This window comes from Balaenoptera acutorostrata, chromosome 1 (genome assembly GCF_949987535.1).
Source record: "Balaenoptera acutorostrata chromosome 1, mBalAcu1.1, whole genome shotgun sequence".
NCBI classification, from domain to species: domain Eukaryota; kingdom Metazoa; phylum Chordata; class Mammalia; order Artiodactyla; family Balaenopteridae; genus Balaenoptera; species Balaenoptera acutorostrata.
The window spans coordinates 7436801-7462555 of NC_080064.1; the positions used below are offsets into that span (position 1 = coordinate 7436801).

At 62.6% G+C, this 25755-nt stretch overlaps 1 protein-coding gene across 1 annotated transcript; it reads left to right on the forward strand.

Moving 5' to 3' along the window:
* Window positions 1-1059: 1059 nt before the first annotated feature.
* Window positions 1060-25629, forward strand: TMEM201 (transmembrane protein 201). Its single transcript, XM_057555835.1, has 11 exons — window positions 1060-1316; window positions 8065-8185; window positions 8849-9043; window positions 10269-10445; window positions 11596-11948; window positions 12435-12638; window positions 17996-18228; window positions 20389-20460; window positions 21139-21438; window positions 22244-22381; window positions 23590-25629. Exons 1-11 carry the CDS (start codon window positions 1204-1206, stop codon window positions 23685-23687), a joined length of 2004 nt encoding a protein of 667 aa, XP_057411818.1. The 5' UTR covers window positions 1060-1203; the 3' UTR covers window positions 23688-25629.
* The last annotated feature ends 126 nt before the right edge of the window (window positions 25630-25755 follow it).

The window sequence follows — 25755 nt, forward strand, 5'->3', positions numbered from 1 at the left end:
CTCACATTCTGAAGGGAAGCTTCACTGCTGTTCATTCATTTGTGGTGAAAGCAGAAGTGAAGCACAGGAAAGCCTCTGCTCTGACACCTACTTCCAAGAAAGTAGAGCGTGCAGGCAGACTCTCATCACTGCCCAGGCTTCGTGCCCTGCTCCCTTGTCTGCAGTTCCTGGTGAAGGCACAGGGCTAGGATGTGGGACAGATTAACCAGCAACAGGAAACAGGTAACATTTGCTGCTACATCACCCATCACTGTCCAGGACGGTAAGGATTCTAGTGTTGACCTCAAAAAACACGAATAGTTGTGGAACACTGAAATAGATATTGCAGAATTAAATACAAATATTCCTAACTTGCGCTTTTTTTTTTTAAGTTATAAAAGTAATTTAGCACAAACCAATAATACTAAAACACTTTCATGAAGTGAATCTTCACCCCCCGAGGTAGCTGTTTGCAGTTCAGTATTAATCATCGTCTATTCCAATAAACATACACATATTGTAGGAGTTTATTCAAACTTAGGTATTAACAAAATTAATGTGCATGTTGCTTTTTTTTTTTAACTGTTTCGTCCCTCTAGGCCAATACCTATAGCTCTGACATTCTAATAGTTGAATTACGTTCCGTAGCATGGCTGTCCCATGATCTAGTTATCCTCCTCCCTATGGCGGGAGGGGGCGGGGTTCATGTTTCTACAAACTAATTTTTTGACCATTGGAGTGGCTTCAGTGGAAGCGGCTTAAGAAGCTCCGACTTGCCGTAAAACAGCGTCGCGCGCATAGGCCCGGTTTGGCTAGGCGTTGGGAAGACCGGACTAGCCGGGGAAAGACTTACTAGCCCGGGATGCTGAAGTTGGGGCGCCGGGCGAGCAAAGCGGGAGCGGAGAAGGGCCGGGCCGGGCCCCGCGCCACCTCCCCCCTCCGGCCGCGGGAGGGCGCGCTCTGGCCAGTACGGCGACTTCCGCCGGCGCCCCGCCCACCGGGCTCGCCCCAAGCTCCGATTGGCTGCGCGGCGGGAGCGCGCCGAGTCAGGGGGCGGGCCCGCGCCGTCTACAAAGCGGCGAAGGTCACGGCGGGAGGAGGCGCGCGCCGCCGCTCCGCGTCCCGCCCGCGGCCCTCGGCCCCGCCGCCAGCGCCAGCGCCAACGCCGCCGCCTACCGCCTGCCGCCTGCCGCCGTCCACCGCCCATCGCCCGCGCCAGGAGCCATGGAGGGAATGAGCGCGCTGCTGGCCCGCTACCCAACGGCCGGCCTGGCCGGTGGCCTGGGGGTCACGGCGTGCGCCGCCGCCGGCGTGCTGCTCTACCGGATCGCGCGGAGGTGAGTGCGCGCGGCCCACGCGGTCGGCTAGCATCACGTCCGCGCCTCCGCCTCCGCCCCCGCCCTCCGCCCGCCGTCCTCCCAAGCCCGCCGGCTCCGGGGCCGCCCGCGCCTCGCTGTCCGTGCGCGGCGAGGCCGCGGCGCGGCGGTGTGGCCCGGCCCGTATGTCCCCGCGCCGAGACCCACCGTGCACGCCCCGCCCCCGAAAGAAAACCGGGCTGGGGATCCCCAGTCGGGAAGCGGCTGAGGAGTGGGTTGGGGGACCCCAGGAATGTGGGGCGGGCGGGGACAGCCAGCGCGTGAGGTACCAACTTCTTCCCCCGCGGAGACCTGCGCTGGCCCAGCCGCAGGGTCTGCAGGGTCCCCAAACCCTGCGGGAGCGTCGAGCGGGAGTCGGGCCTTGCTCCTTTCCGTCTTGAGCCCCGATCCCTGGTCCTCAGGAGCACGTTGGGTCGCGTGAACACCAGCCGGTGGTTTCTGGGCCGCATACGCTGTCTCGGGCGTTGTTCTAATCTCACATAAGCCCATTTCAGAGTCACAGCCCCTGGTCTGTCTAGAGAAGCTGAGGGACAAAAGAGCTACATAAATTGTTATTAATTAGACGAGTCAGGGTGTGAGCTGAAGCATCCTGACCCTGGAGCCTGCATCCCTAACTCCCGGGCTCTACAGCCTCCAAGAGCAGGCAAGGCTGACATACTTCAGAGGTGTTTAAACCGGGCTGGGCTGCTGAGCGGGTTCAGCGGCGGCTCCCCAACCCCGACCCCGGCTCAGAGATCATGCTGACCCCCCCGTGCAGAGCTGGCCTCCATGGTCAGGGATAAAAGCTTAATGGCCTCTTGCTTCAGGAGGACCTCAGGGACAGCCCCACTGTCTCCCCACTTGATCCACCTTCCCAGGGGATAGGGAAAAAAGGTGGGGTTGTGAGAACATTCTGGAGACAGAATGGGTGGGCTTGTAGCTTCAGCAGGGGATGTGGAAGCGCAGCTCTTAGGTGGGAGAAGCGAAGGAACTTGCCCACGGTCACTCAGCAGCAACCGGGGGAGCTGGGACTTGAACCTGGAGGGCATGTCTGTTCTTCCTTAGCCACCACCGTGTACTGCTTCTCACCCAAGGGGAAAAGAAGTGAGGGCGACTGAGTCACAGGCTTCCCGGGGGAGGAAGGGGTAGGAGGGACATCAGCTGTGTCTGCAGGATGAGCCAGACCGGCAGGCTGAGGAGGGGGCGGCCTCAAGGGGTCCCTGACAACGCACAGCTCTACGTTTCCCGGCTTGTGCCCAAAATTTGGAAGCTGGAGGGGCTTGCCGGACCAACTGGTTCAAACCAGTCATCTTATACGCGAGGGAACTGAGGTGCAGAGGTGCATGCCGCTTGCTCTTGCCCAGATTCCCAGAGCGTGTCGACAGCAGAGGTGTGCCCAGAGCCCGGCTTGCCTCCCAGTTAACCGGGGGCAGGGAATGTCAGCCCAAGGATCAGAGCCTGGGCCAGGCCTTGTCTCCAGGCTTTGCAGCTCTCACTCGTGTTGGTGTGGCTGGATCCGCACTGGGTTTGCTCACTGTGCCTCAAGCTCCCGTCTTGTGCTGCGGCTGTTCCTGGGGGTCCCGTCTCCCCTCCTGGGCTGCCAGCCACAGCTTTCCCTCTCCCAGAGACAGGAGTCTGAGGCCTTGGTGCAGTGTTGGGCGAGCTGCTTGGAGGGGAGCCAGGAGGGTACCAGTGTGGCATGCCACCAGAGTCGTGGTGTGGCGTGCCACCAGAGTCGTGGTGTGGCGTTGGGACCTGTTGGTTGAGAAGGACCAGCCCTTTCCCAGGAGGCTCTGAGATTCTACCAAAGCGCTGGCCTTTGCCTGGGGGTCGTAAATTAGCCACTGTCACGATTCAGAAGCAAGACCAGGCTGAGCCCTTCTCCCTCTGGGGGGGAAACTGTGACAGTGAGGAATGGCTTTGGCCACAGCGTGGGTTTTGAATGACCCTGGGGAGGGCATGTGAGGAGAGTTGTTTCTGGAAATGGACTTGGCCGGCTGGGTGTTTGGGGGCTCAGCACAGAGATGGAGGGAGCTGGACGGAGGATCGGCCGGGGAGCAGGGGGAAGAGCCCGCTTCTCTGAAGGGCTGCGGTCCCCAGAGCCTCAGGCAGGGCCAACCCTGGCTTCCCACCCGCCGAGTCCTCTTGACGGGACCGTGTGTTGTGACCTGGGGGCGGGCAGGAGCTGCTGTTGGCCCCATCCTACAGATGAGGAAACAGAGGCCCAGGGAGATTGTGCTTCCTGCCCTACGACACCACGTTGCTAAACGGCAGAGCCCTGCCTCACTCTGGCCCTTCAGCTCCTAACCAAGCCTCGTGCTCTGGAGCCTCACTGAGCAACTTGGCTGTCGCTCTGCACCCATAGGAGGCCAGGTGGAAGCCCCAGTTACACTTCCCCAGGCTGGCGCGCCCTGTACCCAGGCAGTCTTGGGGCTTCCTGTGCCTCCCCCACCCAAACTCCCACCCCCGGGCTCTGCCGCTTGGCATCGTGTCCATCTCCTGCCAGCACATCCCTACTCAAGACCTCTGGAGGCCCCCATAGGTGGTTATTGGATTGTCCACTTTCTGGTGTTCGGAGACAGAGAGGATGCAGCCTCCCGGGTAAAGGAGCAGAGCCTCGGCCTGGCGTCCAGGGTCCCTGGTTCCCACTCACCTCTCGCCAGGCTCTCCTGGTGCTGCGCACTCTGGCTGGGGGACCCCGCTCTCTGCACGCATGCCGGGTGGTGCCCCCCTGCCCGCAGTCCATCTGTTTGAGGGCCATCTGCTCGTTTGCCTTGCTGGCCGGCAAACCCCTTCTTGAGGGTGACGGCAAATGCGCCACTTGCTGGCTCTCTCCTGTGGCACCTGTCACCAGCTGCCCTGTGAGGTCGTCATGCTCGTCCTTGTGTCCGGGTCAGGAGTGGAGAGCCTCGCTCGTCTCTGCCTCCCTGCGATCCAGCGTGTGCCCAGCCAGCGCGGGCTGTGCTGAGGAACCGGCGTGGTCCACCGAGGGCGGATCCGGGCTTTCTGTCTTGGTGTTGGCTGGACTGCTGAGGGCCTAAGTGTGATTCGCCTCGAGGCCAGCGCGGGCGGCTGGAGGCCCGCTGGGTCCTGGTGGCACTGAGTTGCACATTGGTGCCGCTGTCCCGCTGCCCAGGAGGCTGCTCCTTGGATTCTCCCCGGTGGATCGGACAACACTCAGGGCACAGAGGAGCAGGTGAGGAGCCGTGTGGGGTCCAGCAAGGACCCCTCGCCTATGAGCCTGTCCTGGGATCCCCTCGGGGCCCTGCTGGAGGCTGACCTCGCGGCCCCCGAGGGAACCAGCCTGACTCTCAGAGACCATCTTCCAGACCCCGCCAGGCCAGCACATGGTGCCCAGGGTCACAGGCTGTGTGCCGAACCCTCTTGGGGAACTTCTCAGGGCCTGGCGGAGACTGGTGGATGCACGGGCCTCCCCCAGGTTCTGAGCACCCCCCGCCCCCAACAGGGACTGAGCCCCATGCAGCGTCTCTTCCATGTGGCACAGTGCTGGGCTCACAGCAGGTGCCCGCCCCTTGGCAGGGGAGCTGCAGCCCTCAGAGAGGTGGGCCAGTGGTGGGCTAGGACTCACACCCGCCCGCTCCCACCAGACCTGTAGGGCACAGCGGGATGCCAGGGCATGAGCTCTGTTGTAACTGACTGCCCGTGTTTAGGGCTGAGGGGGTGATACCATTGTTAGGGGCCTGTGTTCATCTTTTCTTCCCCATTGTGGGTTTGGGGCTTGTGGAGGGATGGTTCCAGAGCATGCAGCTGCCCCTGGCTCCCCCCCCGGGGGCCCATCCTGCCCTTGGCTGCCTCAGGCCTCCTCCAACCCCAGCAGAGGCTGAGAGCTCAGCACACAGGTAGCAGGAGCTGGGTGAGCACCTTCCAGACCCTCCTGGCCGCTCGCCCTCGGGCCCAGCCTTCCACCTGAGGTGGCCTGGCCTGGACCCATCTAACTTGCTCCTGCCTGTGTCACAGGGACATTCTGTCTTGTCCCCTCAGATCTTGTCCACCACGAAGAGTGGTTGGACCCAGAGCCTCACTGGGGGCGCAGGTTATTGGCTTGCGGGAGAAGCGGGTTGAGGGATTAGGAGGGGAGCAGGGTGGAGGGGCGTTTCCCTGAGCAGGACCCCGGCTAAGCGGGCTCAGATAGGCTGACCCAAAGGCTCCGCATCAGGCCTGGTAGAGGTGGGTGCAGGCCCAGAGGCCAGGACCGCCCAGCGGCTGTGGGAACAGTACGTACTAGCTGTGCAGTCAGCCGTCAAGTGCAGCCCGCGAACGTGAGTCACTTCATCCACGTGTCTGGCGCGTGACGCTTCGGGCGGGTGGCAGCGGCGCTGGTGCTTGGGGAGCTGACATTCACACCCAGCTCCCCGTAGCTTTGCTGGTCCGTCTGCTGCTCACAGGCCTGCACGCGCTTTCAGGGCTCACCCCATGGGAGCTGTGAGAGGTGACTTCCTGGCACGGGAACCCCATCTGGCCAAGGTGGCAGGCAGCTGCCCTGTCCGCGAGAGAGGACCCTCACCCCGCCAGCCCTGGGCAGGGATTACCAAGCCAGAGCCGCTGGCCCCGGGACCAGGACTCATCCCCAGCCTCCCCTTCCTGCCACCCACTTCCAGGCCAGGCTCACGTCCCTAGCAACAGAGCTGGAGGTTCAGGGTGGAAATGATGACGTCCTGGGCGGGAGGGGCTTCTTGCCTGGCCCCCTGGACCAAAGCCTCAGTTCCTGCTCGCCTGCCACCGGTCGTCTTTATTCCCTTCCCATCTCTCTTTATTCGTGGGCTGCCAGCTCTTCTGCTGGCTTCTCTCCAGAGGCGGGGTGTGGTGCGGTGGGCTTCTGGGGTGAAGGGGGCAGAGGGGCCCATCATGAGGACAGCAGGACCTGGGGGCAGAGGGGAGAGGTTTTCCAGCCTGCCTCATCACCCCTTTGGACACACCACTGTGCACTCTAACAAAGAAGCCTGTAAAGCCAGTACAAATTAACAAAGAGAAAGCCAAGTGCTTAACTGCCCAGGAATGGCAAGTGCCGGCTTCTCAGCAGAGCAGGTTCCCATACCGCTAGCCGCCTCCTTCCACTGCTCTTTGCCGGAAGCCCAGTGAAGCTGTCAGAATGCCTCCGCTGATCACCTGCCCAGCTCGGCGCTTTCCTAAATGCTCTCATTCGATCCGCTCGGCAGCCTTTTGGGGGCAGGGATTGCCATCATCCCCCTTGGCCAGATAAAGAAATGACTTTCCCCAAAGGCCACACCATGACCACGAGCCGCGCGGCCCAGTGCTGCGGTTTCTGGGCCTCGCCCTCTGGTTCAGTGATGCTGAAGACGTGCGGTCCCTTGTCGTCCACTCTGAGGGCCTTGGCCTGAACTGGAGCTGCAGCTGCTTGGGGTGAGCCAGGTGCCCTCTGTGGACCCTGGCACCCTTCCCTGCAGGGTCTGGTTTCATGTCCTTGTCTCTGCCCGGGCTTTCTCCTCCCCTCCCCTGCCCTCCCCATGTAAACTGTCATTTATTGGGTATTTAGCTGGGCACCGTAAGCGCTTTCCACACTTGACATGTCTTGTCCCCAGTCGACAGGTGAGAAGACTGAGGCTTGGAGAACTCTAGTAACCTGCCCATGGTCAGTGGAAGGGAAAGGCCAGGAAGCATCAGTGGTGTCAGAAGCAGCAGCTCTGCTTCCTGGCGGGCCAGCCTTTCTTCCAGGCCCCTGACAATCCCGGGGACAGGGTAGTGACACAGCCAGCGCCCTGCGTTGCGAAGCACCTTTACGTGTCTTGTGTCATTGGGTCCTTGTAACACGCAGATGCCCTGGTTCTGTGATCACTCCCACTTTGCAGATGCGGGCCAAGGCTGGGAGAGGAGAAGGTGGCAGGGCCGGGGGCTCTGGCTCATGGAAGCTTGGGGCCGTGCTGTCCTGTGGACAGTAGGGGTGTCCGTGTGTGGTATGGCTGCCCATCCCAGCAAAGGCCCAGGCGGCACCCCCAGAGCTGGAGGTGGACTCTGGGGGTGAGTAGGGAGACGGGAGTGGCAAGGCCAGGACCCCAGGGCTCAAGCAGCTGCCACCTGTCGCCCACATTGTTTTAGATTCTTGGGACTGGAGGGGTTTGCTTGGTAGTTGCCATGTCCATTCCCCAACCCCCTCGACACACACACCCCCAACAGCCAGGGAGATGGATGGAGGGCCCTGGAGCACAGATCCCTCGGTGTCTGGGCCGGGATTATCCTGCACACCCCACCTGTCAGCACACGTGTGGCTGGCAAGGGCCACTGTGGCCAGCCTGTCCTGTCCCCCTGCCGGGGAGGGGGCCCCAGGCTGAGCAGCCTTCTGCAGTCCCTACCCCTTGGCCTCCTTGGCCCTCACTCTCCTGGGGACTTCTGTGAAGCCCAGGAGGTGCCTTCCATCTGGAAACTCCCCAGGGAGCACCATTTCCGCATCCTGGGAACAGGCCCAGGTCTGCGGGCCTTGCGGGGAGGGAGTGTGCCTCTAGAGCCTGGTCCCTGACGGCCCCGTGGCCTGGCTGGCCCTGGGTTCCTGGTGCGTCTCCAGCTCGGGGGAGGCTTGGCCTCAGAGGCCAAGGAGAAGCCCAGGTCCTGCCGTTGGACACACAGCGTCCTGCCCTCCTCCGCCTGCCTGCATCTCCAGCTCAGGGTCCCCATCCCGCTTCCCACATGCTCTCCCTGGTCTCCTGTCGCATGGGTACGGAGGTCTTCCCGCTGATTCCACTCTCCTCGTCCACAGGATGAAGCCGACACACACCGTCGTCAACTGCTGGTTCTGCAACCAGGACACGGTGGTGCCCTATGGGAACCGCAACTGCTGGGACTGCCCCCACTGCGAGCAGTACAACGGCTTTCAGGAGGTGCGGCCCTCCCATCCAGGACCTGCGGGCCCTGGGCCCTGACCCTGGGCCCCTCCTTTGAGGAGGAGCAAACAGGCTCGGGGAGCTAGGGTGACTTGTGCAAAGTCACAGCTCTGAAACTGGCAGGTTTGGGTTCAGACCCAGATCTTTCTGGCTCTGAAGCCCAGTCTCTGCCTTGCACCAGGCCGGGGTCAGCAGGCTCTCTGCGAGCCGGGCCATGAGGAGTTCAGGCTTTGCAGGCCACGCGGTCTCTTGCGACTGCTCGGCACTGCAGAGTCTCCACAGACGTGAGTAGCGCCTGTGGCTGTGAATAAAGCCCAGGAAAGCTTTATTCACAGACGTGGGCAGCCAGCCCATCGCCAGAGTTTGCCGACCCCTGTGCCAGCCCCTGTTGGGTCCTGAGGAGGGACACCAGGTGGGAGTGTGGGCAGGGGGCGGGGTCCAGGCTGCACCCTCAGCGTATCACCTGTGTCGGGGGTTCCCGTGAAGTTTTTTTGGAAGGAGAGCTTCTGCGTTGCACGTAAAGCGAGGGAGTGTTAGCGATCCACTTCCGTGGAGTGTTGGCACGCAGGGCCTCTGTCCGGCGCCTGGCCCGAACCCGTGGGGGGGCTCTTGCCCGTGGGGAGGGGCTCCCCCTGACTCAGGTCCTCCTCCCCACCCCAGAACGGCGACTACAACAAGCCGATCCCCGCCCAGTACCTGGAGCACCTGAACCACGTGGTGAGCGGCGCGCCCGGCCCCCGGGCCCCCATGCAGCCCCCGCAGTGGGTGAGCAGCCAGGTGCTGCTGTGCCGGCGGTGCAGTCACCACCAGACCACCAAGATCAAGCAGCTGGCTGCCTTCTCGCCACGTGACGAGGTGAGCGGGGCGTGGGAGGGGCTGGGGGCCAGAGCAGTGGAGGGGAGGCCCCTCCTCACCTCGGCCCGTGCTGGCCCTGTGTTCCGCGTGTGTGATCTAGTCATCTCAGCTGCCACTCGCTTCTCGCTCTTCCTGTCTCGTGTCACTGCTCTGGGGGCCCCAAGCCTGGGAGCATCGTGGAAAGCCCAGCTCGTGCCGGTCCAGAGGGCTTTGTCCCTGGGCAGGGGGAGGGAGGGTCCTCGGGCTCCAGCTCGGGGCCCTGTTGGACCATCCTGTCCGTGTCCCTCTGAGCCAGTCTCAGCCACTGGCTGGCGGGCAGTTTGCCCTGGAGTTGGTGGACGATGTCCCGGCTTGCAGGAGAGGAGGGGAGACAGGTGCTGCCCAGAGGCTTGGTGTTAGGGCTTTGCCTCCGCCGGGTCCACCGTGGAGCCCAGCAGCCTTGTCATCTAGCTGATATCACCTCGCCCAGCCTGGGGGTTCCGTGAGCTCAGGAGAAAATCCCAGCTGAAGCCCAGAGACACTGACTTTCCCAAGGCCCAGCCTGGGAGTGGGGGAGGGAGGGAAATGGAGGTGAGCTGGGGCTGGGCGGGGAGAGGCGGGGAGGCTGCAGAGAGAAGGGCAGGCATGTGCGATGAGGCAGCCAGGGCAGCTCTTCTGGCACATTCAGTCCCAGCAAGAGACCAAACTGATAGCCCTGCCGCCCTCCCCTGGGAGCAGGGCGAGGTGGGGGGTGGGTGTTGCTGTGTCTCCTGGGGGAGGAGGGGTGGGACTCGGGTCTCCTGGGCTGTTCCTGAAGCGTAAAGGCCCTTTGGTTTCTGCTAGGGCCCTGGCCCGGCCGGGGGCTCTCCAGTGTCTTCTAGACCACTGGGCTTAAGGGGGGAGGCAGGCCCACCTCTGGGTTGTCCGTCTGTCCACGTCCAGGTGGTGTCAGCCCAGAGCTACCTTCCCCCGTGGGTCACCTGCCTTCCTGGAGCTCTGGAGTCCGGGAGCAGGGCCTGAAGCAGGGGCCACGTCCCAGGCTCTGGCCTCAAGGTGCGTCCTTCGGAGCGACAGAATTGGCTGGAGTGTCTGCTGTCACCTGAGGGCCCTGCTGTGTCCCGGCCTCTGGGCGGCCCTTATTCCCAGCCATTTGTCCTGTTGGGCAGCGGGGGAAGCAGGTGCAGATTGGGGACGACTTGCGCATGGTCGCCCCCTGGAGACCCTGAGCCTCCGTCCCCCTCCGCAGGGCAGATATGACGAGGAGATCGAGGTGTACCGGCACCACCTGGAGCAGATGTACAAGCTGTGCCGGCCGTGCCAGGCAGCCGTCGAGCACTACATCAAGCACCAGAACCGCCAGCTGCGCGCCCTGCTGCTCAGCCGCCGCTTCAAGCGCCGGGAGGCCGACCAGACCCACACGCAGGTCCGAGGGGCGTCCGTGGGGCACTCCGGGCATCCCAGCCCTTGAGTCCGTGCAGGAAACCCCTTCCCAGAGGGCTGGGCCAGTGACTGGGGGCAGCTCTGCAGAGCTGAGGCCCTTTTCCCTGGGGCAACAGCTGTCCCGTGGGGCCACGTCCCAACCTGTCCCCAGACGGAGCGGAGCAGGGGTCCTACGGAGAATGTTTGTTATTTGCGTGCGTGATGGGGGCTTCTGAGCTGCACTGCTGAGCCTGGGCACCTCCCAGCGCCTGTGTGGGTTCCTCCCAGTGCCTTCGTGGTGGGTGCTCTCCAAGGCGCCATGGAAACCAGACTTGGGGAGGTTAAGTCACTTGCAGAGGCCACGTACCTGGTGTGTGGTGTCACCAGGATTTGAGCCCAGGATTGGCTGGCTAAAACCATTGTTAATTTTTATCACTGTACTCAGATGCTGGCGTGTCCTGGCTTAAAACAATGTGATATAAATAGCAAGTGGGTTTAGAAGTAAAAACCATCCTCCCCAAAGAAATTCCCACCCACCCCCTGGGTCCCCAGAGGTGCCCTGCTGGTTGTGACCATCTCGTTGACTGGTTGGTGTGTGCTTCCCAGTCTGCAGCCAGGCCCCTGACCACACAGCCACACGCTAGCCCACACGCCCATTTGCACAGTGGGATGCTCTGACCCTTGCTTTCCTCCTCTCCACCGTGTTCCCAGACTGAACAACTTACTGCTGTATTTTTTAACTTAATTTTGGCCAGAGTTATCTGTATACTTACTACAATTCCAGTTAAAGCCGCAGTAGGAAATTTTTATGAGAATTTGAAAACGATTGAAAAAAACGTACTTGAAAGAAGAGGCCATCATCACATCAAAAGGATTTCTGTAGAGAATGTGGCAGCACAGTTCTTCCCCACACAGGAGCTCGCAGTGGGGTGACGGCCCAGAAATGAGACAGATTAATGGGACCCGGTGGTGAACCAGAAACAGAGCCAAGAGTGTGTGAGAATTTAGGGCATCTCTGATCATCAGGAACTGGTGGGTTCTTCAGGAAGTGGGCCCCTGGCCAGACCCCCGTGCACAGAGTGGGCACCAGGACGGATGTCGGTGGCTCTGTCCCTCTCGCTGACCAGTGTCTCCCTCTCCCCCCCCCCCCCCAGAGCTTCTGCTCGTCCGCGGTGAAGGCCCCGCTCCAGGTCACCGTGCTGCGAGCCCTCGCCTTCCTGGCCTGCGCCTTCCTGCTGGCCACCGCGCTGTGTGGCACCAGCAACCCCTTTGCCCCGGGGGCGCCCCTGCCCCCGGCCCTGCCACCTGGTAGCAACGGCTCGGCCCCGCCTGACAACGGCACAGCCCCTGGGGCCGAGGGCTGGCGGCAGCTGCTGGGCCTGCTGCCCAAGCACGCGGCAGAGAAGCTGCACGAGGCCTGGGCCTTCGGGCAGAGCCACCAGATGGGCGTCGTGGGGCTGGGCCTGCTCACCTGCCTGCTGGCCATGCTGCTGGCCGGCCGCATCAGGTGCGTGGGGGCCAGGCGGGGCGGGGCACAGTGGGAGGAAGGCTCCGGGCTGGAGGGGAGGGGCTCTGAGGGGCCACTGGGGCCACGTTGCCTCGCTGCTCCACCTCAGGCTCCTCATCTGCAGAGTCGGGTGGTGATAACCTAGCTCGCGGGCTGTTGGAGGGTCGAGTGGGCGCCCTTGGGCCTTTGCTCTGCTTCCCTGTGCGGTTGCAGACCCTGTACCGAACGGTGTCCACATCATCTCCCAGAGACTCTGAGGGAGGTTTCTTAGCCCCATCGTACAGACTAGAACGCTGAGGCTCAGAGAAACACTGACTCAGAGTCGTGCGGCCTGTAACTGTTGGAAGCGGCATTCAGAGGCCCACGCTCTCCTCATGGCCCTGGGTTCTGTCCTCTGAGCAGGGCTAGGGGTGGATGAAGGTGGCAGGAGCGGGAGGGGTCGTCTTATCCCGCCTCGCTGGGCCCTCACTCCCGCTCTCCCTGCAGGCTCCGGAGGATCGACGCCTTCTCCACTGGCCTGTGGGCCCTGCTGCTGGCGCTGCACCTGGCCGAGCAGTACCTGCAGGCTGCCTCGCCTAGCTGGCTGGACACGCTCAAGTTCAGCACCACGTCCCTGTGCTGCCTGGTGGGCTTCACAGCCGCCGTGGCCACGAGGAAGGCGACGGGCCCACGGAGGTTCCGGCCCCGAAGGTCAGAGAAGCAGCAGTGACTGCGGGGGGAGGACAGACGGACGGACAGGCCCAGGGCTTTGCCCGCAGCGCAGACAGGGCCCCTCTGTCTTGCATCTTTCTTACCTGCCTCACTCCCACCCCCTGCCCAGCCTAGGGCCCCAGGTCCTGGCCCAGCCCCTCCACTTCCCCGAGGAGTCAGGCCTGCCCCCCTTTCCTTTCTGGCCCCACCAAGCCATTCCCCAGCCCAGGCCCCCACCCCGCCGAGTGCTCTCTAGCTGCTCACTGCCACCACCTCTCTGGCCAAAGACCCCCTCACTGTCCTGAGCCTGGAACACGGGCAGCACCCATGCTGCCTGCCTCTGACCCGTGGCTTCCTGCTGGCAGCTCCAGGCACCCCACACTGGCCATGGCCCTCTTCCTGGCTCTGACACCACAGGAAGAGGGTTGCAGGCCGGCTGCCTGCTTCTCCTCTCACCTTGCACCGTCTCTGGGCCCCCTGACATGGGTTGGTGACAGTGGCTGCAGGCTGGGCCCTGGCCGCATGGCCTGACCACTCGGGCTGCTTGGCATGGGCAGGTGCTGCTGAGCCGGGGCCAGAGCGGAGCCCCCTACCTCGTCCCACTGTCACTTCTCTGGTCTGTCCCTTTGGTCCTACCCGTTGCCCCGTAAGCCCCGTGGAGCTGGTGAAACGAGGAGGAGACAGGGCTGCCCCCTGGGTTCCCTGCTCTGAGACCCTGTTACCCCTCAGCCTCCTTCCCCAGGAATGGAGAGTGCAGTTCTTAGGCCCAGACAGGCCTTGACCGTGAGTGTGTGGGGTGAGGCCTTTCTCAAGGTGGACAGGAGGAAATCCTGCTTCTCCTGTGCTCAGCAGGTTTCTTAACAGCCAGGCCGTGGTGGGAACTGGCCCAGGCTGGGGGGAGGTCTAAGGTCTAAATACTCTCTCCTTTACTTCTCTATCGTTTGGGCACCACTGTGAGCCAGATAGGCAGAACCCGGGCATACACACTATGCCCACTCTCCTGGGAAGCCCCTGGTTCTGCCCTCGAAAGGCAGGACCCCAACCTTTATGGCCAAGCCCTCCACTCACTCCCTGCGGGGACTGGGGTTCAGGCTTCCTGGGCTGAGGCGGCCCTGATTGGCAGGCAGCGCAGGGCCTGAACTGCTCTCGTTGGCCCTGTTCCCTTCCCCCCATGCCAGGGGTGTCCCCAGTTTCCTCCTCTCACCCCCTTCCTCCAATATGATGCCTGGCAAGAGTTCCAACTGCCCAAGGTTAGCATGGGGTAAGGAGCCCAAGGGACACACAGGCCCATAACACCAGGTCATTGTCACCTTGTTCCTCTCTGGCCTGTCACTGCCCTCCTCCTGGTCCCTAGAGCCCCTCAGGGAGGGCACCACAGCTCCTGCTTCCCACTTCCCTGTAGGGCAGCCGTAGACCCCACAGGGCTTCAGCCTCGCTCTCCCTGGGCCAGGCCCTGCTGTGCCAGCCTGTTTACCGCCTGTGGAGGGAGAGCTGGACCCCTCTCCAGGGCCCCTGAGTGCTGACCTTGGCGTGGATGTGCTCTGGAGGCTGACATGCTGTCCACCTTTGGAGGCAGTTCCCAGCCTGGGGGCTGCCCTCCCAGGGCCGTGGCAGGAGGCTGGACCAAGGCCGTGCGCCCCTCCAGGGCCCTGGGTCCTGCTGCTCCTCGCTGCAGGCACGAGCCCCCTCCAGGTGTGGTCCCAAGCACGCCAACCCCTCCGCTGTACACATGGGAGCCCAGGGAAGGCAAGAGCGGATCACACACGTGTGCGGGTCCCACTCAGGAAAGGGCCGTCAGCTGGCTGAGCCTGAGGGGCAGGTGGAGCGTGCCCGGCTCAGGCCCCTCGCAGAGCCCCCGGGGAGCAGGCCCCGCCGTCCTCATGTTCTCGGGCTCCGAGGCGGCCGCCCCTCCCCACTCACCCCTCGGCATCCGTGTGCCGAGCTCCCGGGTGGGGAGGAGCGTGAGGTGGAAGAGCGCTGACGAGGCGGAGGGGGAGTGGGGGGGGCTGCCCTGTCCCTCGCCCCGGCCGGCCAGCCTCGGGGAGAAGGGGCGCCGGGCGCCAGGCGGGGAGCCCGTGTCTGTTGGCTGTGCGCGCCCTGCCCTCTGGAATCCCCTGTTCTCAAGGAAACTGGCGGAGCGATGCTAATTACTGTTTTTCTTGGTGTTGAGTAGAAGCAGGACATCTGTGTGTACGTGTGTATTTAAGTTAAATTATTTATAACAACCCTAACCAGCTCTCTTGCTGGCCCGGAGCCTGCTGAGCAGATGTCGCTCCTGCCCCCTAGTGGGGACAGAAGGACACCTTCATGTCACGACATGGAGCTCATCGAGGAAGGCTTCCTGGCCTCTTTAGTGTTTGGTGTGATGTTTGAAAATCACCCACCTGTCCCTTAAAGTTTCATTACATAGAGCATATTCCAGCACCTTCCGACATTACTGGCGACAGCTGAGGAAGTGCGGGCACCACTGGGATCGTGGCTTATTACCTGGGAATGTGTCGGCCCTGCTGGGGGCCTCTCTCCCCTCCGCTGGGGACAACAGTCAGACCATCTGGGATCAAGGGGCCGTCTTCTCCCTCCGGCTCTGGGGTCCCCGCCCCAGGCCGAGCAGGCTCGCTCGTAATGCTTGCCCAGGAGCCCGCCGGGAGGGGCCCATGTCCCTTCTGCCTGCAGCTGTCACCGAGTGTCCCGTCCTCTCTTGTGTAGACGTGGATGATTGTCTAGTGATCCTCTCATTACTGTAACCGCAACTCCCGGCCATAGATGTAGTGTTTTTGATGCTGTATTTTCAATAAATGCCTCCGGGGCCCTGCTTTGACCGGTGGGCGTCAGGCACCACGTCTTTTCTGGTTTTTTTCTTTCACGTTCCTTCAGAGGCTTCTGTGCCGGGGGTGGGGCTTCAGGGGATGGGGGTGCCCACCAGAGTCAGGTTTGGGAGCTGGCAGCGTGGGCACCAAGCGGCTCAGGGCCCACCATCCTTGGGTGCCCTGCTGGCTCATAACTTTTCCTCGTCTCCATAAACTGCTGCTTAAAACGTAGTCCTCTCTCTCCTGTTGTTCCCGGCTTGGCCTGGGATTGGCTTGGAAAATCAAAGGTCCCCTCGGTGTCAGATGGGAGGCAGTGCAGCCAGCCGCCCGCCCCCTCCCCGGAGCCCCTGTGTCCCGGCTGACACACAGACTTGGATCCAGGCTGGGGCCTCTCTGAGATGGGATTTGAAGGCACAGGCAGGCTGGGTGGGCCTCGCCAGAGGAAGTGTCAGTCCCTGTGCAGCACTCGGGAGCCTGGCAGAGATGGGGCTCCTTTGACAGGGGCCTCCTGGGGCCTGTCCTCTGCGGAGCCAGGACAAGGGGTCACGCTTGGTGCTTCACAAGGATCTGCTAGTTGAGTGATGCCACTGCACGTCCCAGCGAGAGGCTCAGACCACAGAACCGTCTCCCCCTCGGTGCCACCATTTGTAGTAGCATCAGAGATTGGGAAAGCACCTGCGCCAGGTGGATGAGAGACTCAGGTTACAAGCTCTGGGGCAGCCCCAGGTGTGAGCAGAATCTGGGAAGAGTAGGAAAGAGCTGACAAAACCCAGCTTCTGGGCCCAGCTGGCCACCTCTGAAACCTGCAGCCCGACTTGGACCCTCTCCTCTTACTTGCCGATTACTGCAGGTGGCCCTCGGCCGACTCCCGGCCTGGCCTGGCCTGTGGGCTGCCCGGTGGGGCGGCACAGGAAGCCCAGTGCGGGCAGAGTCGCGCTGCCACCCGCTAGAAGGGCCCGGGCGTGCCCGCCCCCATGGCCCACGTGCCCTGCCCTCATCAGGCTGCTGCTGCACAGGGCAGATGGGGTCCTCCGGGAGGTGCAGGCCCCAGCAGGGGGCGGGGCTTCGTGCATAATTGGAGCAAGTTGGCCAAAGGTCCCAGCGCACCTTCACTGCCCTTCACTGGAGTGCCGAGTGTCCCCCCACCTTGGGCCACTCCTCAAGGTTGTCTGTCCTGCCAAACGGTATGTCATTCTAAAATGACAGCACAAAATCATACCTTGTATTTAGAGGCAGAACCTTCCGCAGGTGTTTTGGGGGAAAGGAGGTAGGGGTCAGACAGGCTTAGGCAGGATGGGTCAGCGGGTGGAATGCAGGCGCGTCCAGCCTGGGGCCAGCCAGGTTGCCCAGACTCCGCCGTAGATTTGCTTGATGAGCTCCTGCCTTGATTTCCCCGTGTCCCCCAAACACTGGGCCCCAGCTTTGGTTCTGAAGTCCAGGTGGCTTCCTGGTGCTTTGGAAGGCTTTAAAGAGGTCACGCGATTCTCCAGGAGGGCATCAGCTGACCCCACACTTTCCTCATAAAACTTGTTTAAAGAGAGGGTCAGGGATGAAAGATAGGGAAATCAGTGGAGTGGAGCTTAGCCAGCGGTGCCCCGAGCTCAAGGTCGTGGTGGGCACGGGGTGGGTACCTTAGGCAGCCCCCCGGCTCTGCTGCAGGGACTGAGCCAGCCTGCCCGTCCGTCGGCACATTATCCATGGGCTCAGTTGTCCCTTGGGGACCGAGGTAAGGCTGGACCTCCCGCAGCTCCGTCCAGACGGCGGACTAATCATGTATTAACTGCCTCTGTCCCTCCCCCTCTGTAATCGGTTGCCTTAATCAGAAGCATGGTTGACATTCTGGCTTGGGGCCACCGGGTCCTGTTGTGTGATCTGTACCATTCTCGAGTTAAAGAGACACTGTCACCGTCCGTCTTTCGGGCAGCCTTGCGATCGTTACGGGTCTTTCTAAGTTCAAGTTGGTGTCCGGCCAGAGCCTCTTCCCGGAGATTCCCAAGCTTGGCTGCCTTCCGCCCCGCTCTTCCAGGGGCTTTTGAGGAGTGTCTGAGACCAGAGGGCAGCGGCAGGACTCCCAGGGTCGGGCCCTGGGGAGCAGGGGCCCCTTGAGCTTGGCCGCTGCCAGGGGGCTCTGGGCACTGAGCGGGAAGCGGCGCGGAGGAGCCCAAGGCCGTCGGCCCGATTGAGCGGCCAGCGCAGGGCTGGGCGTTCTTGCTTCGAGGTGAAGGGTTGGTGTGAGGCTGGTGAGGGCGACAGTGTCACTTTAATACCGAGACTCGTAGTGGACCTAGTTTGCTGTGAGGCTGAGGGGATCGGAGGGGGCATGCCGGGAGGGGTGGGTCACGCTGCCACCTCCCAGCCACCCGCTCCTAATGGCGTGAATGTGGTCGGACTGCTTTTCTGCTGCAACTAACACACGCCTCCTCTGGGACCCCGACTCGTGCCCCACCTCGCACCGTGGGAGGGGAGGGGGCCCGCTGTGCGGAGGCCGCTCCAGGGCCCCCGGGGCTGACCCACTCCCCTCTCCCATGCCCGCCGGGCTCTCTCTCGCAGGTACTTCCCGGGAGACTCTGCCGGCCTCTTCCCTGCCGGCCCCAGCCTGGCCGTCCCCTGCCCAAGCATCGCAGGCCCCTCGCCGGCTCTGTTCATCCCTGCCCCGCCCGGCTTCCTGCCACTTGCCAACCAGCAGCTGTTCCGGTCTCCCCGCCGGGCCTCGCCCTCCTCGCTGCCCGGCCGCCTCAGCCGGGCCCTCTCGCTGGGAACCATCCCCTCTCTGACACGAGCAGGTAAGTGGCGCTCGGGCAGCGGTGGGCAGCGCGGGGCTGGGGGCAGCTGGGCTCGGAGACTCTGGCTGAGCCCGAGGCGGGTTGTGGTGCTTCTGCTGTAGAGACGGGCGGAACTGGGTTCAGACCCTGCTGTGTCCACTCACTGGCTGCCTTAGCCAAGGGGCTTAACCATGCTGAGCCTCAGTTGCCCTCAAAAAAAATTGAGGCCAGTAGTGGAACCCACCCTGTGGGTGGTCGTGAGGGTTAAACCGGGTGGTGTATTTAAAGCGCTTAGGCATCCGGTGGGTCCACGTCCCCGCCCATGGGGTTTTGTCTTTTATCACTGCCGTTGTTTTGGGACACTGGGGGCTGGGAAATTTGCCCCCGGCCTTTCTGTGTGGTCCAGAGGGCAGGGATTCGGTTCAGGTCTGCTGCGTTTATGGAACCCCCGTGTGACCAGCACCTGGCCCCTGTCACGGGAGGCTTTGTCTCATCCCTCCCCTTCCCCAGCAGGGTCTTCCCGGGAGCCCTGCGGGGGCTTCCGTGACGACCCTCCTCACTTTGGGAAGCCACCCGGTGCCCACGGGGTTTGCTTCACCCTTGGGGTACGGCCTGGGCTGCGGGGGTTTGCGGCAGGATCCAGCCTCTAGGAAGGTGGGCGGCATCTTGGTTAAGCCGGGCTTGCTGACGTGCAGTGTCTCAAGGCCCTGAGCAGCTCCCCCAAGCAGGGTCTCCCCCTCCAGGCCGACACCCCTCTGGACCTGTTTCCCTCGGGGACTCGAGTCCAGCGTCCCTGTAGGTAGGGGGTGGGCCACACCGCAGGAGACACGGCTCGCTGGACGCAGCGCGAGAGCTGAGCGGTGGGTAGTGTTTGAGGCCTTCAGGCTGGGATTGAAGGGGTGAGAGCCCCGAGCGGTAGGGAGACCTGGACTCCAGGGACTTCTGTGTCACCGAACGTGAGCCGTGTTGCTGGCGGAGGGTAGCTGCTGCCTGCCCTCCTCTGGAAAAGGCTTTTCAGCAGAGCTCCTGAGCTCAGGCCCCGGGGCTGATAGACAGGGCCTCTGCGGGCCCTCCGTGAACAGCAGCTGGAGCGGGGCAGGGGAGCAGGGTGGACATGGAATGCCCTGGACCCAGGGACCTGGAGGGCCCGGAAGCTGGGCCCTTCCCCAGAAGAGTGTTCTCTGGAGCTCGCCCCCAGGAGCCCGCCAGGCTTCCAGGCCTCCAGGGTGGGGCAGGGGCCCAAGCTCCCGAGCCTGTGCAGGGCAGCGCGGGTGTGGGCCCTGCACACTGTGTCAGCAGGCAGCCTCCCGGTTGCCCTGGGAGGCCCGAGGCGAGGGCTCAGGAGGCCCCCCTGCCCCGAGGGTGGCAGAGCAGTTCTGGTCTCAGGGTGGGATCCCAGAGTCTCCATTGCTGGGGCGGGTCCTCGGCTCAGGTGTCAGGAGGCCCTGGTGGTCCGGGGCGCAGGTGCAGTGCCAGGGTTCATCTTCCCGTCTCTCTCTCTCTGCTCTACTTGTCTCTGCACCTCTCGCTGCAGGCCTCACCCCTGCGTCCCTCCAGCTCACACCCAGCAAGAAGGCCCCTCCCCAGTTCTTGACAGGACTCCGGCTGTGCTTGGGCCATGTGGCCATCCTCACACAGTCACTTGGGGGTTGACCTGGGTCTGTGTCCCCGGACCGGTGGGTGGCAGGGGCAGGCGGGGCTCTGTGGCCGACGGACCCCTCGGAGCCCTTCGGGCAGTGGAGTAGCAGCCCCCATGCGGGTGCGTGGAGGCCGCCGGATCTTTCCACGCTCGGCTGTCAGCGGGGCACTTGGGGGACCAAGGGGCTCATGAGATGGAGCCCCTGCCCTTGGGGTGCACTTGGCTGAGGAAGGGGCAGCGGGCTCTGTGCACCAAGGCCCAGCGCAGGTGGTCAGGCGACGGGTTAGTGGAGCAGGGCAGGGCTCCAAACGGCTGAAGCGAAGAAGGCACAGGTCAGGTACCGGGACGCGACCTCCCGTGCAGCCTGCTGTGGGTTTCGGTCCCCTCATCTGCGAGGTGGGAACGTGCCCTCGTGAAAGCTCCACACAGGTGACGGTCTTGGGTGACGGTCTTGGCAGAGCAGCCGTGCGAGGCCGGGAGGGGGCTGGAGCCGGGGCCCTGTCTCCGCAGGGACCTGTGTTGCCTTTCTCTTTCCTCTCCAGACTCAGGGTATCTGTTCAGTGGGAGCCGCCCACCGTCTCAGGTGTCCCGATCCAGAGAGGTTCCGGTTTCAGGTGAGGAGGACAGAATGCCAAGAGGAGTGACCGGGAAGCCGCCTCAGGCGGGGCAGTGTGTGGGCCTGCGTTTCCAGAGCGTGTGCAGGGTGGGACAGCAGCCGCACTAAGCGTGAGCTTTGGGGTCAGACTGGCCCCCAGAGGGGATCGTGTTCAAACCCCAGCCCTGTGCCTCCCAGCTGTGCAGCCCTGGGCAAGTGCTTCACGCCCTTGTGCCTCAGTTTCCTCTTCTGTGAAATGGGCGTGAGAGTTTCTAGGATCAGCTACGATGCTGTCGTCCTTACAGTGGTGACGGATGGAGGCGGCACTTGGGGTGCCGGCGTCAGCAGGGCTCAGGGTCGCTGACCTCAGGTCTCCAGGGTTTGTTTCTCCCCGGGCTTTGCTCTCAGCTGAGGGAGGAACCAGGGGCTTTGGATAGAAGTCGGGGGGAAGGGGGCAGAGGGGGCATGGCTGAGGCTGCGTGATCCTCTCCCCTCTCTCGGGTGCCTGGTGGAGTACAGGCCCCTCCTCCCTCAGTTCCCAGCAGGGCTCCCCTCTGCCCCCCAGTCTAGGCCCAGCCTTGCCTTTCTCCCTGGGTCAATACAGGAAAAAGCACCAGGATCAAAGCCGCTCCTCTAACCAGAGCAGACATTGACACGATATTGTCGTCTTTGTTTCTGTCATCCTCCCGCCCTCCAGATTACTTCTCTCTGCTCTCCGGGAGCTGCCCCTCCTCCCCGGTCCCTTCCCCAGCGCCCTCCGTGGCGGGCTCAGTGGCCTCCAGCTCTGGCTCTCTGCGCCACCGCAGGCCCCTCATCAGCCCTGCCCGGCTCAACCTGAAGGGGCAGAAGCTGCTGCTGTTCCCGTCGCCCCCTGGGGAGGCCCCTAACACCCCCAGCAGCTCCGACGAACACTCGCCCCGCAATGGCAGCCTCTTCACCGTCGAGCCGCCCCCCATCCCACAGAGGCAGCCGGCGCGGGACATGAAGCACACCATGGGTACGGCCCTCTGACCGCCCTCTCGGAGGCAGGAGAGCCCAGCGGGCCGTGGGAGGCCTCTGGTCAGTGTGCAGCGGTGGGAACACCGTCAAGAGGTCACACGGGGCCTGTCCTGGCTCTTATCTGACTGTGTGGCCACTCTTCCAAGTCCAGACATCCCTGGCCTGGCTTCTGGTGACCTTGAACCCTCCAGGACGTTGCCCTTTGTTGGCTGATTTTATTTTCTTCTTTTGCAATTGACTTTGAGGATCCTCTGTTCCTTGGGATGGATCAAAAATGCATCAGGCTGCATCTGGTTGCAGATGTTTTTGTTTTGCTCAAATGAAGTTTTTTCTGCAGAGCATTTTAGAATTTTTTAAATTAGGCCTCAACCTTTAAAATCTAGAACTTTCACATGAATGTGTGGATTTCCTGTGTCTCGTATGATATCAGAATATCTGGCCACGCTGGGTCAGACAGGTGGAAGGGCAGGCTGAGGTCCCACGCCCCAGCCTCTGCCACTCTCTGCCCCACCGAACTGCCCCCTCTGCAGCCTCACTTGTGGCCGTCATCTTCCACCGCCTGGCGGTGTTTGAGCTTGCTGCTCCTGATCTAAAACCAGCTCCCTTCACGGCAGCTACGCAGACAGAACCTGAATGAGGACCTGGCCTCCCACTGCCTGGGGCGGGCTGAGCGAGTTGGGACCAGCAGGGCTGGCTGGCCGGCCACGTCCGAGGACCATCCTGGGATTGGAGGTGGAGCTGCCCCGCGTCTGTCCCTGGGGGTGAGCCGTGAGCTCCCACTGAAACGCCCCTTCTCCCTGCAGACGTGAAGTCAGCGCCGGAAAGAGGCAGCACCTGCAGCAGCCGCTCCATCAAGAAAGAGGACGACTCGTCGCAGTCATCCTCCTGTGTGGTGGACACCACCACCAGAGGGTGCGCGGAGGAGGCCACCACCTGGCGAGGTCTGCACCCCGTGCGATGCGCGGGGGGAGGGCAGGGTGGCGCGGGGTCTGCGGGTCCGCAGCCACCTCCTGAGACCTGTCCGAGAACAGCCCCTCGAGGGCTCTTGGGTGACAGGAGAGGGTGAGGTGACCCACCCGAGGCCTCCTGGACCCCGTCTGCGACAGCATCCCCACTCAGATTAGGGTCTGCATCTGCGCTCTTACAGGAGCCTCTGGCCACAGGCGCCTCTTTACATTTAACAATTAAAATGTAATAACAATAAAAATCTACTTGCTTAGCACCAGCCACGTTGCAGGTGCTCCATTGCCGCGTGTGGCCTGTGGCCGCTTGATTGGACAGAACAGATACAGAACACTTTCACCTTTGGAGAAAGTTCCCCAGGAGGGCGTCAGCGTGGGCGCCCTGGGGGCCAGTGCAGAGGCTGCAGGCTGCACAGGGCACTGAGTTGCCTGGGTTCAAATCCTGGCTCCTCTGCTTGCGGGCTGGGGGCGGGCTGTGAGGTCAAATCCCAGTTCAGTGTAAAGCCCAGCAGTCAGCTGCTGGTACTGCCGCCAGACGTGTGGGAGACATGTATGTTGACAGAGGATTCTCCTGGAATGATCATTTTGAGCTGACTGGAAATGGGTGCTGCTCCCACATCAGGTGGGGTCTGGGATGTGACCCAGCAGCATCAACTTGGGGTGGGGGACCCCAGTCAGCAGCTTATTGCCTTTGAGGCCTGGGCAGGGTACTCATCCTGTCGTGTCTGTAAAGCTGGCGTACCCCACGGCAAGGTGCAGGTGTGTACCGCGCTGGCCCGTACCTGCCTGGTGGTACAGGGTCAGGAAGAGAGGCATCTCCAGGGAGTCAGGACTTGGGAATTCCCCGGTGGTCCAGTGGTTAGCACTCCGCTTTCACTGCTGAGGGCCCCGGTTCGATACCTGGTTAGAGAAGTAAGATCCCACAAGCTGCAGGGCACAGCCGGAAAAAAAAAGGAGTCAGAATTTAACCAAGTGACCCCACGTTCCCCTGTCTTTTCAGATGGGGAGGCCTCTGGGTGCCCGGAAAGAACTGGGGCAGGGCCTCAGCCCAGGAGCACCCCCCCTGGGGGCGGGGTCTCAGCTCAGGCAAGCCTCCCTGGGGGCGGGGTCTCAGCCCAGGAGCGCCTCCCTGGGGGCGGGGCCTCAGCCCCACAGAGCTCACAGGTCTCTCGTTTTCTCTCTGGAAGGTCGTTTAGGCCCCTCCCTGATCCGGGGCCTCCTGGCCGTGAGCTTGACTGTCAACGCCCTCTTCACCTCGGCCTACCTGTACCAGAGCCTGCGCTGACCCGCGGTCCGCAGCCTCCCGGCACCCAGAGAGTCTCGGAGGGTGCGCCCAGGTGCATGCCGCTTCCACCACTGCCGGCCTCAGCCCTCCTCGAGGGGCTGCCGCCTCCGCCCTTTTCTCCAGGACCCTTGACCTCGCCAGAGGGAGTCCTGTTCCCGGAAGCCTTCTCCCCACCTAACAGACTGCGGGGCTGGGCATGGTCCTGGGGATCACAGCCCTCCCCGCCCACCTCCTTGGCTGACATCAGTTGTGTGTTTGGTGCTGACACTCTGATCCTGAAGCCAGGGGTCCCCAAGGGGCTGCGTGACCCTGGGGTCCCTCCCCACCATCCAGCCCTGCCTGGCAGGAATGCCACGACTACTGTGACGGGATCAGGAGCTGGCCCTGACCCCGCACCCGCGGGCTGTGATTACATCTTCGTACTGTACTCCTCTGTCCCGTGGGCCGCCTCAGGCTCCCTGGGGGAGGAGGGAGGGGTGGTCTCCAGTCGGGTGGAGGGTAAACTTCCCCTGGCAGGCCCCGTTGAGGACCGGCATCCTTTGCCATAGTCCTGCCCCTTCCTGTGGGCTGTGGGCTAGGCCTTCCCTCTGGCTCTCCTGGGTGGGCAGGTGAGTTTCCTGCCCAGGGCTCCTCAGAGTTCCTGGGTCTCAGGGGCCCAGCCGGACTAGTGTAAGCACCACCCCCCAGACTCATTTCTCCCTGCTTGCGCCCCCATTTTATTACCTCTGGTGACCTTCCCAGGCAGCAGCCCTGCCAACCATGAGAGCACTACCCAGGGCCTGCCCCGCCCCGTTTCCAGGCCCCTCCCTCGTGCGCTGTCCACAGGGGCCTTGTTTGACCCCTCAGCCTGCAGGTCTCTGCTGAGACTGGGCCCTCACGCCCACCCTCAGCATTCTGCTGTCACAGTGGGCTCAGCGTGACCTCTGTCTCCAGGCCACTGTGGCTAGCCTGCTTCCTACCCCATGCCCCTTGGTCCTGCCACTGCCCTTCCGGTCTGCCCCCTACACCTGCCCTTGTGCTGGGGTCCCATCCTGCCCCCGAGAAGAGGAAGGATGGGTCTCAGTCTGGCACAGGGACCCTCTCGATGCCGCGAGGAATGAGAGACTGCCTGTGGGCGTCAGAATCCCCGTCCCGCTGCCCTGGGCCCTGGACACAGGCGTGGGGCTGTGTGTGTGCGTGTGTGCGTGCACACTCGTGCACGTGTCAGTGCACGCGTTCGTGCCACTTCAGGAGGAAGCGGCAGCCTCTGTGAATTCTGAGACTCGTTGGGGGGAGGGTCATGAGGGCAGGGGAAGGGTCTTCACTCTGTCATTCAGGGATAAAGTTTAATTTTATTTTTCTACACATTTTTGCCAGGTAAGGCATTCTGCTGGTAAGCAGGATGCCCCCAGTTCTCCCTGCCGGGGAGGTTTAGTTTTATTAAGCTTTGGGTGCTTTTTTAGTAATTTTTTTTTACCATGTGGGGAAGGAGCTTGCTCTGACATCCCCCCACTCCTGAGAGCTACTGTTTCCTGCCCTGCCCCTCACCCCAGAACGAGGGGGATTGGGGGCCAGGGGCCACGCCACATCCCAGACTCCAGCTGCCAGAGATGGATCCAACTCGGAGGTGGTGCCTCTTGGCCCCCACTCGTACCGTGGGCGTGTGTGTCGAGTTTTTTAATTTTACTTTTTGCCTAACCAAGCCAAATTCCATTCCCGAATGCCCTTCCTCTCTGGCTCTGAGGAAGCCCTGACCGAGTGCCCAGCCCCCTCCTCTCGCGCCTGGGCCAGCCTGGCCCCTCCTGCCCAGGGCCGGTGGGCCTAGTGCCCCCAGGGGCAGGGGAGAGGCTGGGCGGGGAGGGGGCTGACTTATGTTTTCTTTCAAACAAAAAATACAACCTTATTTTTCTTTATAAAAGCAAAAAAAAAGGAAACCAAAAAAGATACCAACCTTTGAACTATACCTCAGTCTGTCTCGTCTTTATTCTCTTTGCTTGGGCAGCCCAGGCCTTGGACTGGGGGCCGGGGCGGCGGTGGGGGAGCCCCGGCTGCCGTGGAAGTGCTCTCACTCGCTTGTTTCTTGGATACA

Excerpts from the sequence above, each read along its gene's own strand:
- TMEM201 (XM_057555835.1), top strand. The coding sequence starts at position 1,204 with ATGGAGGGAATGAGCGCGCTGCTGGCCCGCTACCCAACGGCCGGCCTG. Across the intron at positions 11,949-12,434 it reads CTGCTGGCCGGCCGCATCAG|GCTCCGGAGGATCGACGCCT; the intron begins GTGCGTGGGGGC and ends CTCTCCCTGCAG. Across the intron at positions 22,382-23,589 it reads GGAGGCCACCACCTGGCGAG|GTCGTTTAGGCCCCTCCCTG; the intron begins GTCTGCACCCCG and ends TCTCTCTGGAAG.